The sequence below is a fragment of the Entelurus aequoreus genome, linkage group LG15 (genome assembly GCF_033978785.1).
Source record: "Entelurus aequoreus isolate RoL-2023_Sb linkage group LG15, RoL_Eaeq_v1.1, whole genome shotgun sequence".
Lineage (NCBI taxonomy): Eukaryota > Metazoa > Chordata > Actinopteri > Syngnathiformes > Syngnathidae > Entelurus > Entelurus aequoreus.
The window spans coordinates 11565406-11581677 of NC_084745.1; the positions used below are offsets into that span (position 1 = coordinate 11565406).

General features: G+C 38.3%; 2 protein-coding genes across 6 annotated transcripts in view; one reads left to right on the top strand and one right to left on the bottom strand.

Annotated features, from left to right (window-relative positions):
• The first annotated feature begins 1319 nt into the window (after positions 1-1319).
• lypla1 (lysophospholipase 1) lies at positions 1320-15403 on the top strand. The gene is made up of 9 exons (XM_062020861.1): positions 1320-1610; positions 1713-1744; positions 4214-4279; positions 4358-4405; positions 6002-6072; positions 6147-6220; positions 6298-6399; positions 14094-14270; positions 14357-15403. The coding sequence occupies exons 1-9, from the start codon at positions 1542-1544 to the stop codon at positions 14414-14416; spliced, it is 699 nt and encodes a 232-aa protein (XP_061876845.1). The 5' UTR covers positions 1320-1541; the 3' UTR covers positions 14417-15403.
• Positions 15404-16265: 862 nt separating this feature from the next.
• LOC133629823 (regulator of G-protein signaling 20) overlaps positions 16266-16272 on the bottom strand; it is a 56480-nt gene continuing 56473 nt past the window's right edge. For 2 of the 5 annotated variants that reach the window (XM_062020858.1, XM_062020859.1), the window contains one exon: positions 16268-16272. This exon is cut by the window's right edge and continues 904 nt beyond it. The gene's annotated coding sequence lies outside the window, so the exon portion shown is untranslated. The other 3 variants (XM_062020857.1, XM_062020856.1, XM_062020860.1) reach the window with 3 other exon arrangements.

A 16272-nucleotide genomic window follows, 5' to 3' on the forward strand; every position in this document is an offset into this window, starting at 1 on the left:
TATATATATATATATATATATATATATATATATATATATATATATATATATATCAAATAAATAAAGTGCAAAGCCATAGGCTCACTCAATTTCAGTAAATAACTTAAATTTGGAACACAGCATAATCGTTTTCACAGCTTTTTGGTTGTTAGAGGTAGAGAGTGCTTTAATGTAGAGTTATAATTCTTTTTTAAAGGCACAAAAGACAGGTCGGGTATTGAGAAACTTACATTTATGAATATTTGTATATTGTACAGGATTGCTTGTTATTTTTATTGGATAGTAGTCTGCTTATTTCAATTGTTAGTTTTTTCTTTACCTCTTGTGTCATTTATTTTTACCCTATATTTGTTCCCACTACCGCATCTTAAATTGGAGTCCTTAATCTCGTTATATGCAAATATAATGACAATAAAGTCCATTCTATTCTATTATATTCTATACAACTTAGACTTAGACTTCCTTTTTATTGTCATTCAAATTTGAACTTTACAGTACAGATAAGAACGAAATTTCGTTACAGTAGCTCATGGTAGTGCAGATAAAAAAGCAATAAGGTGCATATATAAATAAATAAATAGGTTACTGTACAGATAAATATATTGCACTTTTTCACATGCGTCCACGTTTATGGATGTATGTTATATTGTCTTTTTTTTCCAGCGAGTTAATCCATTTTGGGGGGAGTTGAGGGGATAATTTCTATAAAATAATATAGTAATATATTAATAATATTCTATAAAACTTAGCCAATAGTATAATGAGGTTGCAAAGGTAAAATTCATTTTCAAATTTTTGTTCATATAGTGTAAAACCAAATATCACATCTTTAAAACAAAGCACACATTTGTCAAGAATATTGTCAAGACATAACAAATATGTTTTCCCTCACATGTCCAAATTGACAAGCCAAGGACACATTGGTCACGTGATCGGAAGTGGAGTGCCCCTTTCAAAATAAAACACACCACCATGCCGTTGTGACGAACATGAACTCCAAACTGTATTTTTAAGATGGTGTCATTATGATTAATCAACAGTATCAAACGCTGAATGTAGCGTGCTGATTCGCTCGTGTGCTACCAGTTAAACCGTCATGTTGAGAGCATTATAACATTAATCCTCCCCACTAAGAATTTGCGTCAAAGATCCATACATTAATTGAGATGACGTTTAATTTCAAAGCGTTGCATCGTCTCTACTTTGCCTTATGTCACATACTTGTAAAAGTGGTTTTAGCGATCAGCGCAGATTGGCGTTTATGTCACCAATCAAATCGCGTAATATCGATTTGTAACCAATCACATTGCTGGAAAGGCGGGACTTCCTGTTGCACGGCTGGACTACTGGAGGTAGATTGTTAATACCTTCCGGTGCTTTTTTTTTAATAACAAAAGTTCCCTGAAGAAGACGCGTACGAGCAGAAGTGAGGGCGGCGGTGTCTTTTTTTTAAACAGTTTGACGGTGAACAACATTCGACTAACGGGACGTTGAGCTAACAATTAGCTGAGAGCGGCTACTTCGGTGCGTCTTATCGCTGTATGTGCGGTAACAACATGTCTGCTCCTCTACCTGCCATCGTGCCTGCCGCCCGCAAAGCCACCGCCGCGGTCAGTTAATCCTCTCTTTGCGAGTGAAACATGGTCATTTCTTTACCTGGCTGTGTGACGTCATGCTAAACATGCACTGATGCACGTTGTCTTTGTTGACAGGTGATCTTCCTGCATGGCCTCGGTGACACTGGGTAGGTCACATTTTGTATGTTTTATAACTATTTAGCAACAATATAAGACTGTTTATAAAAGTGTTCACCGTTGGAACTGCCCATGCATGAGGAATAGGGATGATGTTTGAAAAGCAATTATCGAGTTCGAGCCCATTATCGAATCCTCTTATCGATTCTCTTATCACTTCCAGATAGGTTGTTGTATATGAAAAAAAAAACAATATTTGGTTTAACAAAAAGCCCACTTTTATTTTATAAGAAAAAATAAAAATAAAATAAATATCCGAGGTCGGGTCGCGGGGGCAGCAGCCTAAGCAGAGAAGCCCAGACTTCCCTCTCCCCAGCCACTTCGTCCAGCTCTTCCCGGGGGATCCCGAGGCGTTCCCAGGCCAGCCCGGAGACATAGTCTTCCCAACGTGTCCTGGGTCTTCCCCGTGGCCTCTTACCGGTCGGACGTGCCTTAAACACCTCCCTAGGGAGGCGTTCGGGTGGCATCCTGACCAGATGCCCGAACCACCTAATCTGCCTCCTCTCCATGTGGAGGAGCAGCGGCTTTACTTTGAGCTCCCCCCGGATGGCAGAGCTTCTCACCCTATCTCTAAGGGAGAGCCCCGTGATCTTGTCCTTTTGGTCATAACCCGGAGCTCATGACCATAGGTGAGGATGGGAACGTAGATCGACCGGTAAATTGAGAGCTTTGCCTTCCGGCTCAGCTCCTTCTTCACCACAACGGATCGATACAGCGTCCGCATTACTGAAGACGCCGCACCGATCTGCCTGTCGATCTCCCGATCCACTCTTCCCTCACTCCTGAACAAGACTGCGAGGTGTTTGAACTCCTCCACTTGGGGCAGGGTCTCCTCCGCAACCCGGAGATGGCACTCCACCCTTTTCCGGGCAAGAACCATGGACTCGTACTTGGAGGTGCTGATTCTCATCCCAGTGGAAGAAGATGGATGGATGGATGGATGGAAATAAATAAATATTGACTGTTACCCCCCTAAAAAAATAAAATAAAAAAAATATTGACTGTTGTTACCCAAAGTATATTAAGTGGGATTTTTCAGAAAAAACAAATATATACAATAACACAAAAACAACCTGTCTCTGTGATCACTATAGGTGTATAAATAATAATATAGTGTTAAATAAAATCAGTCCCTTGGGCACAAAACTGAAAATAATACAGCTCTCCAAAAAGTGCACTTCTGCTGCTATTGGAACATACTAACTACACACACTACGACACTAAGAACACCACAGTCATCAATCAACAATTCTTCTTCCCTTACATGAGAGCGAAGCCTGGCAATAATTGCATATTGCCTGTTCTGCCCTCACTATACGTGTTGAGGTTATACAGCTTGGCAGACAGCTAACAAACAATCCAAGATGTCTGATAAAGTTCCTAAGCAGATTAATCCATTTAGGCTCTTTATTGTTGTTGATCTTGCTTTGTCTTTTCCTATCTTTACTTTTGTCTTGCACTGGACTGTTTTTTTAATTTTTTTTTACTGAAATACACACAATGACAAATGTATAAGCTATGTGATTCAATTAACATACTGAAATGTAATACACAATATGTAAATATTAGCTTCACACAAATATACAGTACTATCATCAAACCAATACTTCTGAGTGTTGAAACTATTTCGATGGTGGAAATACACGACTGGCAGCCATTTTAAGTCCTCAAAACATCCATTGCACAAAAATCGTTTTTCAATAGACATCTTCTTACTATCAAATTGAAACACTTTCCACCTTAATATTGAGTTATATAAACAAGTTAAACAGTTTACTAACAGACTTATCTTTTCCAAGGCTTGTAGGAGCTAACACAACTTGTCTACTTCTCAATTGTCTCAACCCGGAAGTGCCCAAACTAATGACGCGTAGTATTTTCATATCGCCACAAGGTGTCAGTAAGAGTCTACAATCAAATGGGCATAACATTGCAGGTCCCACAGGGCAATTCCTGTGGGAAGGGATTCGAATAAAGAATCAACTCTTTTTCTTTACTATAGTGGTCTTGATAATGGGTACCGGTTCTCAAAAAGGGATTCGAGTCAGAGGACTCGGTTCTTTCCTTATCAAACAACCGGGAAAACCGGTTTCGAGCATCAACCCTAACGAGGAATGGGATTCATGGCTCTTGGAAGGAAAACGGATCTTGAGGAGCAGTTAAAAAACTGTCTGGTTGTTATATTTCTGTTTTAAAACTGTTTTTATAAATCTAAGAAACAATCACTTCGGTCAGCATAATTCATTTTGCACCAAAGTATGTTACACAAATTGTAGGAGCCTAAATGCTGTTTTCTAGTGGAGTTGCCAGTGGAGTGTCATGCACGTGCAGAGTGGGCAATTGCTGACACTAAAAACGAATGTGCATAAAAACCGGCTCCCAAACAAATAACTCTAAAACATCTGTTCAATGAATAAGTGCACTGTGTGGTTTGAATGAAACTTGGTGATTTTTGACAGACATGGATGGGCTGAAGCCTTCGCTGGCATCAAGTCAGCACACGTCAAGTACATTTGCCCACACGCGTGAGTATTCACCACGTTTTTTGGGAATATTTGTCGCTGTAAAGCATGTAAAAGTTTGCATTGTGTGCCCCACCACAGTCCCAACATGCCCGTGTCCTTAAACATGAGAATGTCCATGCCTTCCTGGTAAGTGCACGCACAAATAGGGCTGGGCGATATATCAAATATACTAGATATATCAAATATACTCGATATATCGCAGGTTTGTCTCTGTGCGATACAGAAAATGACTATATCGTGATATTCGAGTATATGTTCTAGAGCTGCAACAACTAATCGATTCTAAAAATTGTTGGCGATTAATTTAGTCATCGATTCGTTGGATCTATGCTATGCGCATGCGCAGATGCAATTATTTTTTTATTTTATTTTTTTTATAAACTGCAACATTTACAAACAGCTGAGAAACAATAATCAAAATAAGTATGGTGCCAGTATGCTGTTTTTTTTCCAATAAAATACTGGAAAGGATAGAAATGTAGTTTGTCTCTTTTATCCGATTATTAATCGAAGTAATAATCGACAGATTAATCGATTATCAAATTAATCGTTAGTTGCAGCCCTAATATGTTCTCACCAATTGCTTTTAGCTGCGGGCATTACACTACAGGCTCTTCCCACTCTTTCTTGTCTCTCCTTCTCACAGAGACATAAAACAAGCGCACCTTCTTACATACGTCACATACTGTCGCGCGTGCAATGTCATACGCCTTCGCCGAGCAGAGAGGTAACGTTAGCTATGGTGCTAACGGTGCGGTGCGAGTGGTAATGCGAGAGAGAGAAGGTGCAAATCTGGTAACAAATGAAGGAAGAATAATTAATTCCCTAGAAAAACAGCACAGGGTCCATCGTCTGGCGGTGGTTTGGCTTCAAGCGGGAAGATGTTGAACAGACAACCATATATGTCAAGTATGCGGAAAAAGCGTTGCTACATAAAGTAGCAGCTCTACTAATTTGTAGCTTTTGAAAAGTCACCCGCTAGAGAATAAGGAGTACTTGAAACTCCGCATGTCAACATCTCCGTTCGGGGCCACACCAACAAAATGCCGAAGCAACCATTTCCAGATCGACACCGTATGAAAAAAATAGTCAACAGAAGGAGATAACGTCCGCAGGAACCTACCACACAGCGAAGGACATACACTATTTGATTTACTATTATGCAGCTCATTTTTATTTGACAGTTATTGAAATATCTTGTGTGACATCATGCACAAAAGTGCACTTTATTTGTTTTAAACTATTGTAGTGGCGTTCTGTACAAACAGTGCACTTTAATTCAGTGTTGTTTTGATATGTCATCTTAGTGACATCATGCACAAAAGTGCACTAAGAGCTTGTTTTAAAATGTCTCCGACAATCTTGCACTTTCTGTTTTGGAAACGACATGAATGCTTGTGCCGCTGCTTAATAACTGTTTAATAAATACACTTTTGCTAAATTGACTTAGTTGTGATTTCCCTCTCTGCATGAACGTTTAAAATGAGCATATATTAATGCAGTATGAACAAGAATGTTTTAATGTAGACACATAGAATCATCATACTGCTGTGATTATATGCATCAAGTGTTCATTCAAGGCTAAGGCAAAATATGGAGATATATATCGTGTATCGTGACATGGCTTAAAAATATGGAGATATTAATAAAAGGCCATATCGCCCAGCCCTACGCACAAACAGAAACAAACACGCATATATTTACACACTTTTGTCTGTTCAGGTTTGACATTTACGGCTTGAGTCCGGAAGCAGAGGAAGATGAAGCTGGTATTAAGAGAGCGTCAGACAACCGTACGTTTGTTTATTACAAGTGTTGGATGTGGCGTTCAAGGCAGGAAGTCATCAGTTTGATTTCTCCTGGGCAGTTAAAGCCCTGATAGACCAGGAAGTGAAGAACGGGATTCCCTCCCACAGAATCCTCCTGGGTGGATTCTCGCAGGTCGGCGTGGCGAACTCAACGTTCTCCGCAACTTTGTCTGCATCGCGTCCGTCTGACACTCGTGCTTCTTTGTCCAGGGCGGGGCCTTGTCCTTGTACACCGCTCTGACCACGCAGCAGAAGATGGCGGGAGTGGTGGCGCTCAGCTGCTGGCTTCCGCTGCGCAATTCCTTCCCTCAGGTAAAAGTTGCCTTCATTTGCACTATTGCGTCTTGGTGGTTAAACTTCAACCTCTGGTTTTGACAACAATTCAACACTAATATTAATAGGTGTCAGGTTCAAACACTGATGACATCTATTAAACAAGACAAGAAGCAAGGAATTAAACAGAGACAGAATTAAATTTGGCTCAATTGAGGAGAGACGTCTGGACTGTACTCTCGTATAGTCTCACCTCGCTCTGGCGAAAGATTGTACGCCTCCTCTTTTATTTGGACTTTCCCTGATTACATGGCAACAGCGGTTTCTAAGGGACGGGGGTCGTAAACAGCCATCGCCTTTGATTACAACAGTTCAAAGAAAAGGTCTAAAAAAAAGTTCAAAGAAGAGGTCCCTGGAGGGGAGTCAGGTCCTGCTTCCTCTTCGCTTTGTAGATCTCGGGTCAAGACAATATCTTTCTGTTGATTACAATACATGAAAGAAACCGAACACCTTCATGTTGCTTCACATCCTACACAGTGGAGTTTTACTAGCCTTCTTGGTAGGTTCAAAGACAGCTTTTGTCTTCTCGCCGGGCGAGCTGAACTCAATGTAACACCAAGTTGTGTGATAACTTAGATACAATTATTCTGACAATAGGAATAGAAATACCGTATTTTCCGGACCATAGGGCGCACGGGATATAAGGCGCACTGCCGATAGGCGGGTCTAGTCAGGTCTATTTTCATACAAAAGGTGAACCGGATTATAGGGCGCATTAAAGGGGTCATATTATTATTATTATTATTTTTTATTTTTTAAATGATAACACTTCCTTGTGGTCTACATAACATGTGATGGTGGTTCTTTGGTCAAAATGTTGCATAGATGATGTTTTACAGACCATTTTCAAGTCACTTTCTGACAGTCTCTTCAGGGTGCACCGTTTTGGTTTTTGGAAATTCCCATTGAAATCAATGGGACAAATTCCAAAAATTCCCAGATTTCCCGGAATTCCAGGTTTTCCGAGACATTTTTCCCATTCAAAAAGAATTGGCCATTTTGAAACTTCCACCATTTCCAAATTTTTTAACCGATTAGAACCATTCCACCCTCAACACATTCCACTCATCCTGGACATTCAAACTATTGTTTTTCCAAGTTCAAAGAAATTCCAGGATTTCCCGTTTTTTTTAAACACTTTTTGACCCTTTTTTCTGGCGACTGCTCCTCCGAAATTTTTCAACCCACTTCAACCGTTCCACCGTCCAAACAGTCCTCTTAATCAGGACAAAAAACTAAGTTGTGTTTAGAACTGGAAAAATTCCCGGGTTTTACCGAAATTCCAGGAATTCCTTAATACCATTTCTCAATTAAAAATGTTACCACTTCACTATTTCTCGACCGATTTTGAAAAATTCCAACACAACCATTTCAACTCATTCAGACCATTCAAGTTTTTTACCATTTTCAAAAAAATTCTCGCTTTTCCCCAAATTCCCAAATTTTTGGGAAATTCCTGTTGATATCAATGGGACATTCTTCAAAGTTCCACAACTCCCACATTTTTCATCTGATTCAAACTGTTCCAACTTTAAAATATTCAGCCTGTTTGAGAATTGTGTGCTCTACTTCAACAATTATAAAAAAAAATTCCAGGATTTCAGTTCAACTTTAGCATTGGAGCTTTTATACACAATTTCTTCAGGAATTGCCTCTTCAAGTTAAACTTCTTCTTCTTCTCTAGATTTTGGCGCTCTCTATCTTCTACATTTTTCACCCGATTCAAACCGTTCAAACTTCAAACTGTCCCCTTGACAAATTCCAAAAATTCCCAGAATTCCAGGTTTTCCGGGACATTTTTCCCATTAAAAAAGAATTGGCCATTTTTCAAACTTCCACCATTTCCACATTTTTCAACCAATTAAAACCATTCCACCTTCAACATGTTCCACTCATCCTGGACATTCAAACTATTATTTTTTCCAAGTTAAAAGAAATTCCCAGAATTCCCGTTTTTTCGGAACCCTTTTTTGACCTTTTTTTCTGGCGACTACTTCCACATTTTTCAACCCACTTCAAGCAAACATTCCTCTTAATCCGGACAAAAACAGAAGTTGTTTTTCGAAATGGAAAAATTCCCGGTTTTCCCGAAATTCCAGGAATTCTTTAATATAATTCCTCACTGAAAAAAATCCTAGTCACGTCCGTTGTGTCCTTGGGCAAGACACTTCACCCTTTGCCTCTGATGGCTGCTGGTTAGCGCCTTGCATGGCAGCTCCCTCCATCAGTGTGTGAATGTGTGTGTGAATGGGTAAATGTGGAAATAGTGTCAAAGCGCTTTGAGTACCTTGAAGGTAGAAAAGTGCTATACAAGTATAACCCATTTATCATTTATTTATTTAAAAATGTTACTACTTGCAACATTTCTCGACCGATTAGAAAAATTCCATCACCAACCATTTCAACTCATTCAGACCGTTCAAGTTTTTTACCATTTTCCAAAAAATTCCAGCTTTTCCTGAAATTCCCACATTTTTGGAAAATTCCCATTGAAATCAATGGGACATTCTTCAAAGTTCCACAACTCCCACATTTTTCATCTGATTCAAACTGTTCCAACTTCAAAATATTCAGCCTGTTTGAGAATTGTGATCTTTCCCTTGACAAATTCCAAAAATTCCCAGAATTTTCCAGAATTCCAGGTTTTCTGGGACATTTTTTCCCATTCCAAATGAATTTACAATTTTTTTTAAACTTCCGCCATTTCCAAAATTTTCGTCCTATTCAAATCATTTCACCTTCCACACATTCCACTCATACTGGACATTCAAACTATTATTTTTCCAAGTTCAAAGAAATTTCAGGAATTCCCAGAATTCCCGTTTTTTCAAAACCCTTTTTTGACCCTTTTTTTCTGGCGACGACTCCTTCCACATTTTTCAACCCACTTCAACCAAACATTCCTCTTAATCAGGACAAAAAAACAAAGTAGTTTTTCGAACTGTAGAAATTCCAGAGTTTTCCCGAAATTCCAGGAATTCTTTAATACTAGTTCTCAATTAAAAATGTTACTACTCGCAACATTTCTCGACCGATTGGAAAAATTCCACCACCAAATATTTCAACTCATTCAGACCATTCAAGTTTTTTACCATTTTCAAAAAAACTCCCGCTTTTCCCCAAATTCCCACATTTTTGGGAAATTCCCATTGATATCAATGGGACATTCTTCAAAGTTCCACAACTCCCACATTTCTCATCTGATTCAAACTGTTCCAACTTCAAAATATTCAGCCTGTTTGGGAATTGTGTGCTCATCACAATTAAAAAAAAAAAAAATTATCCAGATTTTTTCACCCGATTCAAACCGTTCCACCTTCAAACTGTTCAGCCTATTCGGGAATTGCGGTCTTTCCTTTGACAAATTCCAAAAATTCCCAGAATTTTCCAGAATTCCAGGTTTTCTGGGACATTTTTCCCATTCCAAATGAATTTACCATTTTTTCAAACTTCCACCATTTCCAAAATTTTCATCCTATTCAAACCATTCCACCTTCAACACATTCCACTCATCCTGGACATTCAAACTATTATTTTTCCAAGTTCTAAGAAATTCCAGGAAATCCCAGAATTCCCGTTTTTTCGAAATCCTTTTTTGACCCTTTTTTCACCCGATTCAAACCGTTCCACCTTCAAACTGTTCAGCCTATTCGGGAATTGCGGTCTTTCCCTTGACAAATTCCAAAAATTCCCAGATTTTTCCAGAATTCCAGGTTTTCCGGGACATTTTTCCTATACAAAATGAATTGACCATTTTTCAAACTTCCACCATTTCCACATTGTTCAATCGATTCAAACCATTCCACCTTCCACACATTCCACTCATCCTGGACATTCAAACTATTATTTTTCCAAGTTCAAAGAAATTCCAGGAATTCCCAGAATTCCCTTTTTTTCGAAACCCTTTTTTGACCCTTTTTTATGGCGACTACTTCCACATTTTTCAACCGTTCCACCGTCCAAACATTCCTCTTAATCAGGACAAAAAACGTGGTTGTTTTTTCGAACTGGAAAAACTCCCGGTTTTCCCGAAATTCCAGGAATTCTTTAATACCAGTTCTCAATTAAAAATGTTACTACTTCACCATTTCTCGACTGATTTGAAAAACTCCAACACCAACCATTCAGACCATTTAAGTTTTTTACCATTTTCCCCCAAATTCCCGCTTTTCCCGAAATTCCCAAATTTGGGGGAAATTCCCTTTGATTTCAATGGGACATTCTTCAAAGCTTCACAACTCTCATATTTTTCATCTGATTTAAACTGTTCCAACTTCAAAATATTCAGCCTGTTTGGGAATTGTGTGTTCTTCAACAATTAAAAAAAAACAGTTTTCTCAGATTTTTTCACCCAATTCAAACCGTTCCACCTTCAAACTGTTCAGCCTATTCGGGAATTGCGGTCTTTCCCTTGACAAATTCCAAAAATTCCCAGAATTTTCCAGAATTCCAGGTTTTCTGGGACATTTTTTCCCATTCCAAATGAATTTACCATTTTTTCAAACTTCCACCATTTCCAAAATTTGTATCCTATTCAAACCATTCCACCTTCAACACATTCCACTCATCCTGGACATTCAAACTATTATTTTTCCAAGTTCAAAGAAATTTCAGGAATTCCCAGAACTCCCTTTTTTTCTAAACCCTTTTTTGACCCTTTTTTATGGCGACTACTTCCACATTTTTCAACCGTTCCACCGTCCAAACATTCCTCTTAATCAGGACAAAAAAGTGGTGGTTTTTCAAACTGGAAAAAGTCCCGGTTTTCCCGAAATTCCAGGAATTCTTTAATACCAGTTCTCAATTAAAAATGTTACTACTTCACCATTTCTCGACTGATTTGAAAAACTCCAACACCAACCATTCAGACCATTCAAGTTTTTTTTTACCATTTTCCCTAAAATTCCCGCTTTTCCCGAAATTCCCAAATTTTGGGGAAATTCCCATTGATATCAATGGGACATTCTTCAAAGTTCCACAACTCTCATATTTTTCATCTGATTCAAACTGTTCTAACTTCAAAATATTCAGCCTGTTTGGGAATTGTGTGCTCATCACAATTTAAAAAAAAAAATTACCCAGATTTCTTCACCCAATTCAAACCGTTCCACCTTCAAACTGTTCAGCCTATTCGGGAATTGCGGTCTTTCCCTTGACAAATTCCAAAAATTCCCAGAATTCCGGGTTTTCCGGGACATTTTTCCTATACAAAATGAAGTGACCATTTTTCAAACTTCCACCATTTCCACATTGTTCAACCGATTCAAACCATTCCACCTTCCACACATTCCACTCACACTGGACATTCAATCTATTATTTTTCCAAGTTCAAAGAAATTCCAGGAATTCCCAGAATTCCCTTTTTTTCGAAACCCTTTTTTTAATGGCGACTACTTCCACATTTTTCAACCGTTCCACCGTCCAAACATTCCTCTTAATCAGGACAAAAAAGTGGTGGTTTTTCGAACTGGAAAAACTCCCGGTTTTCCCGAAATTCCAGGAATTCTTTAATACCAGTTCTCAATTAAAAATGTTACTACTTCACCATTTCTCGACTGATTTGAAAAACTCCAACACCAACCATTCAGACCATTCAAGTTTTTGACCATTTTCCCCCAAATTCCCGCTTTTCCCGAAATTCCCAAATTTTTGGGAAATTTCTATTGATTTCAATGGGACATTCTTCAAAGTTCCACAACTCCCACATTTCTCATCTGATTCAAACTGTTCCAACTTCAAAATATTCAACCTGTTTGGGAATTGTGTGCTCATCACAATTAAAAAAAATAAAATAATAATTACCCAAATTTTTTCACCCGATTCAAACCGTTCCACCTTCAAGCTGTTCAGCGTATTCTGGAATTGCGGTCTTTGCCTTGACAAATTCCAAAAATTGCCAGATTATTCCAGAATTCCAGGTTTTCTGGGACATTTTTTCCCATTCCAAATGAATTTACCATTTTTTCAAACTTCCACCATTTCCAAAATTTTCATCCTATTCAAACCATTCCACCTTCAACACATTCCACTCATCCTGGACATTCAAACTATTATTTTTCCAAGTTCAAAGAAATTCCAGGAAATCCCAGAATTCCTGTTTTTTCGAAATCCTTTTTTGACCCTTTTTTCACCCGATTCAAACCGTTCCACCTTCAAACTGTTCAGCCTATTCGGGAATTGCGGTCTTTCCCTTGACAAATTCCAAAAATTCCCAGATTTTTCCAGAATTCCAGGTTTTCCGGGACATTTTTCCTATACAAAATGAATTGACCATTTTTCAAACTTCCACCATTTCCACACTGTTCAATCGATTCAAACCATTGCACCTTCCACACATTCCACTCATCCTGGACATTCAAACTATTCTTTTTCCAAGTTCAAAGAAATTCCAGGAATTCCCATAATTCCCCTTTTTTCGAAACCCTTTTTTGTGGCGACTACTTCCACATTTTTCAACCGTTCCACCGTCCAAACATTCCTCTTAATCAGGACAAAAAACGTGGTTGTTTTTTCGAACTGGAAAAACTCCCAGTTTTCCCGAAATTCCAGGAATTATTTAATACCAGTTCTCAATTAAAAATGTTACTACTTCACCATTTCTCGACTGATTTGAAAAACTCCAACACCAACCATTCAGACCATTCAAGTTTTTTTTTACCATTTTCCCTAAAATTCCCGCTTTTCCCGAAATTCCCAAATTTTGGGGAAATTCCCTTTGATTTCAATGGGACATTCTTCAAAGCTTCACAACTCTCATATTTTTCATCTGATTTAAACTGTTCCAACTTCAAAATATTCAGCCTGTTTGGGAATTGTGTGTTCTTCAACAATTAAAAAAAAACAGTTTACTCAGATTTTTTCACCCAATTCAAACCGTTCCACCTTCAAACTGTTCAGCCTATTCGGGAATTGCGGTCTTTCCCTTGACAAATTCCAAAAATTCCCAGAATTTTCCAGAATTCCAGGTTTTCTGGGACATTTTTTCCCATTCCAAATGAATTTACCATTTTTTCAAACTTCCACCATTTCCAAAATTTTTATCCTATTCAAACCATTCCACCTTCCACACATTCCACTCATCCTGGACATTCAAACTATTATTTTTCCAAGTTCAAAGAAATTTCAGGAATTCCCAGAATTCCCTTTTTTTCTAAACCCTTTTTTGACCCTTTTTTATGGCGACTACTTCCACATTTTTCAACCGTTCCACCGTCCAAACATTCCTCTTAATCAGGACAAAAAAGTGGTGGTTTTTCAAACTGGAAAAAGTCCCGGTTTTCCCGAAATTCCAGGAATTCTTTAATACCAGTTCTCAATTAAGAATGTTACTACTTCACCATTTCTCGACTGATTTGAAAAATTCCAACACCAACCATTCAGACCATTCAAGTTTTTGACCATTTTCCCAAAAATTCCCGCTTTTCCCGAAATTCCCTTTGATATCAATGGGACATTCTTCAAAGTTCCACAACTCCCACATTTTTCATCTGATTCAAACTGTTCCAACTCCAAAATATTCAGCCTGTTTGGGAATTGTGTGCTCTACTTCAACAATTCTAAAAAAAATTCCAGGATTTCGGTTCAACGTCAGCATGGGAGCATTCACACGCAATTCCTTCAGGAATTGCCTCTTCAAGTTGATAGCATAAGTCCTAATCTCTGGTCCCTCGCAGGCGTGCGGCGGCAGCGCCAACAAGGACATGCACGTCCTCCAGTGCCACGGCGACGCCGACCCGCTCGTGCCCTTCTCGTTTGGGAGCCGCACCGCCGAGAAGATGAAGAGCCTCATCAACCCGGCCAACGTCACCTTCAAGTCGTACCGCGGTCTACCTCACAGCGCCTGTCCCGAGGTCAACAGTCACAAAGAGCAGCTTGAATTTCCATCTCAACCCAACATTTAATCCTTTATTATTATTATTATTATGCTTCTGTGCAGGAAATGGTGGACGTCAAGCGCTTCATCGAGAAGCTGCTCCCCGCCATCAGCGAGGAATAAGTCGTCTCTTCGGCCTTCACCAGGACCACGAGCGGCTTGACAGCATAAAAAAAAAAAAAGACAAAAAAAAAAATCACGCCGCTTCCGCCGTACCTTTTCAGAGGCAAACAGGAGCGCTTGATGTTGACGCCGAGGAGCAGCGACACGTCCCGCCGTGGAGTATTGCGATCGTCAGTGTTACGGTAGAGTGACGTTAGTTGCTTGATTGTTGATGCTGAACGCCATTTTACCCCGCAGCACACGTTTGTACAGGAGTAACTAGGGCTAATGTTTTGTTTTTTTCAATGATGTATACGTGTAGTATTGCTTAAACCAGAGGTGTCCAGAGTGCGGCTTGTAGCTAACTTTTGGCACAATCATTAGCATTCTAATATTAGCATGCTAGCTTTTTTGCAAATTTTTCAAGTATACACCTCAGCATCAAATGTTTTTTTGAGGAATGATACCTGTTAGCATGCTAATATTAGTATGCTCGCTAATTTTGTAGGTATACACCTCCAGTCATATTTTGGTACTTGATGCATGCTGACGTTAGCATGCTAGCATTTAAAACAGATTTTTCAGGTACACACCTCAATCTATTTTAGTACTCGACACAGGCTAACATTAGCATGCTAGCTTTTTTTTAACGAATGAAGCAGGTCAGTATGTTGGCATTTCAGTAATGTTTTTGTTAGCATAGTACCGTTAGCATGCTGTTTTATTTGTATTTGTATTAATATTTCCCAAAAATAACACCAGCCAAAAGATATAACAGAGGAAAAACAAAACACACAAGACAAAGCAAACAAAACACTCACACACACATTCACACATCCATTGAGAGAAGCTTACATAAACTCGAGAAAATCCAAAATGAAAAGAAATTAAAATAATGAAAAAATTATATTATATAATAATAATAATAACAATAATAACAGATTCATGAAGATGATAATATTACGGAGCCCCTAACGGGACATGGGGTATTTAAAAAAAAAAATTTTTTTTATTTTTTATTTTTTTTAGACATGTATCTCGTGCGCACGAGAAGCTATCTCGTGCGCACGGGAAACTTTTTATAAAGTTATAAAAAATAAATTGAACTTTTAAATTTTTTTTTAGACATGTGTCCAATGCGCACGAGATAGTTTATCGTGCGCACGAGATACATGTCTAAAAAAAATAAAATAAAAAAATTATAATTTATTTTTATTTTATTTTTTTGATACATTTCTAAAAAAATTATAATAAAAATTATACTTTTTTTTTTTTTTTTAATAACTTTATAAAAAGTTTCTCGTGCGCACGAGATACATGTCTAAAAATTTTTAAAAAAAAAAATCCCCCCATGTTCCTTTAGGGTCTCCGTATAATATGATTTTTTTTTTTTTTTTTAAAGCATGCTTTTTTTAGCTAATTTAGCAGGTCAAATATTTTGGTGTTTCACTAATGCTAAATGCAAGCATGTTATTGTTAGCATGTTAGCATAGAACTGTTAAAATGCCTGCTTTTTTTTAGATAATTTTGCTCATATTTTTTGTTAGTTACTTTGCTAACTGTTAGCATTTCAGCTAGGCTTTGGCTCTTCAGCATTCACACAAAACTTCTACCGAAGTTGCATTTTCTAGTTCTTTGAAAACAATCTATACATTGTACTGGTTTTATGGGTGTAAACCAGCAAAATGGCCCCCGCGTCCGCAAAAGTTTGGGCACCCCTGGCTTAAACTGATTTGTTACGACTCAAAAAGATGTTTCTCACGTCACTGATTGTCTTTATTTACTTCTTGCTGTTATTAATTCTCCCCTTTGGGCCCCAAACAAAGCTTGTAGGAGAGTGAAGATCAGGGGGGAAGAAAAAAACCAACAGGGAGCCA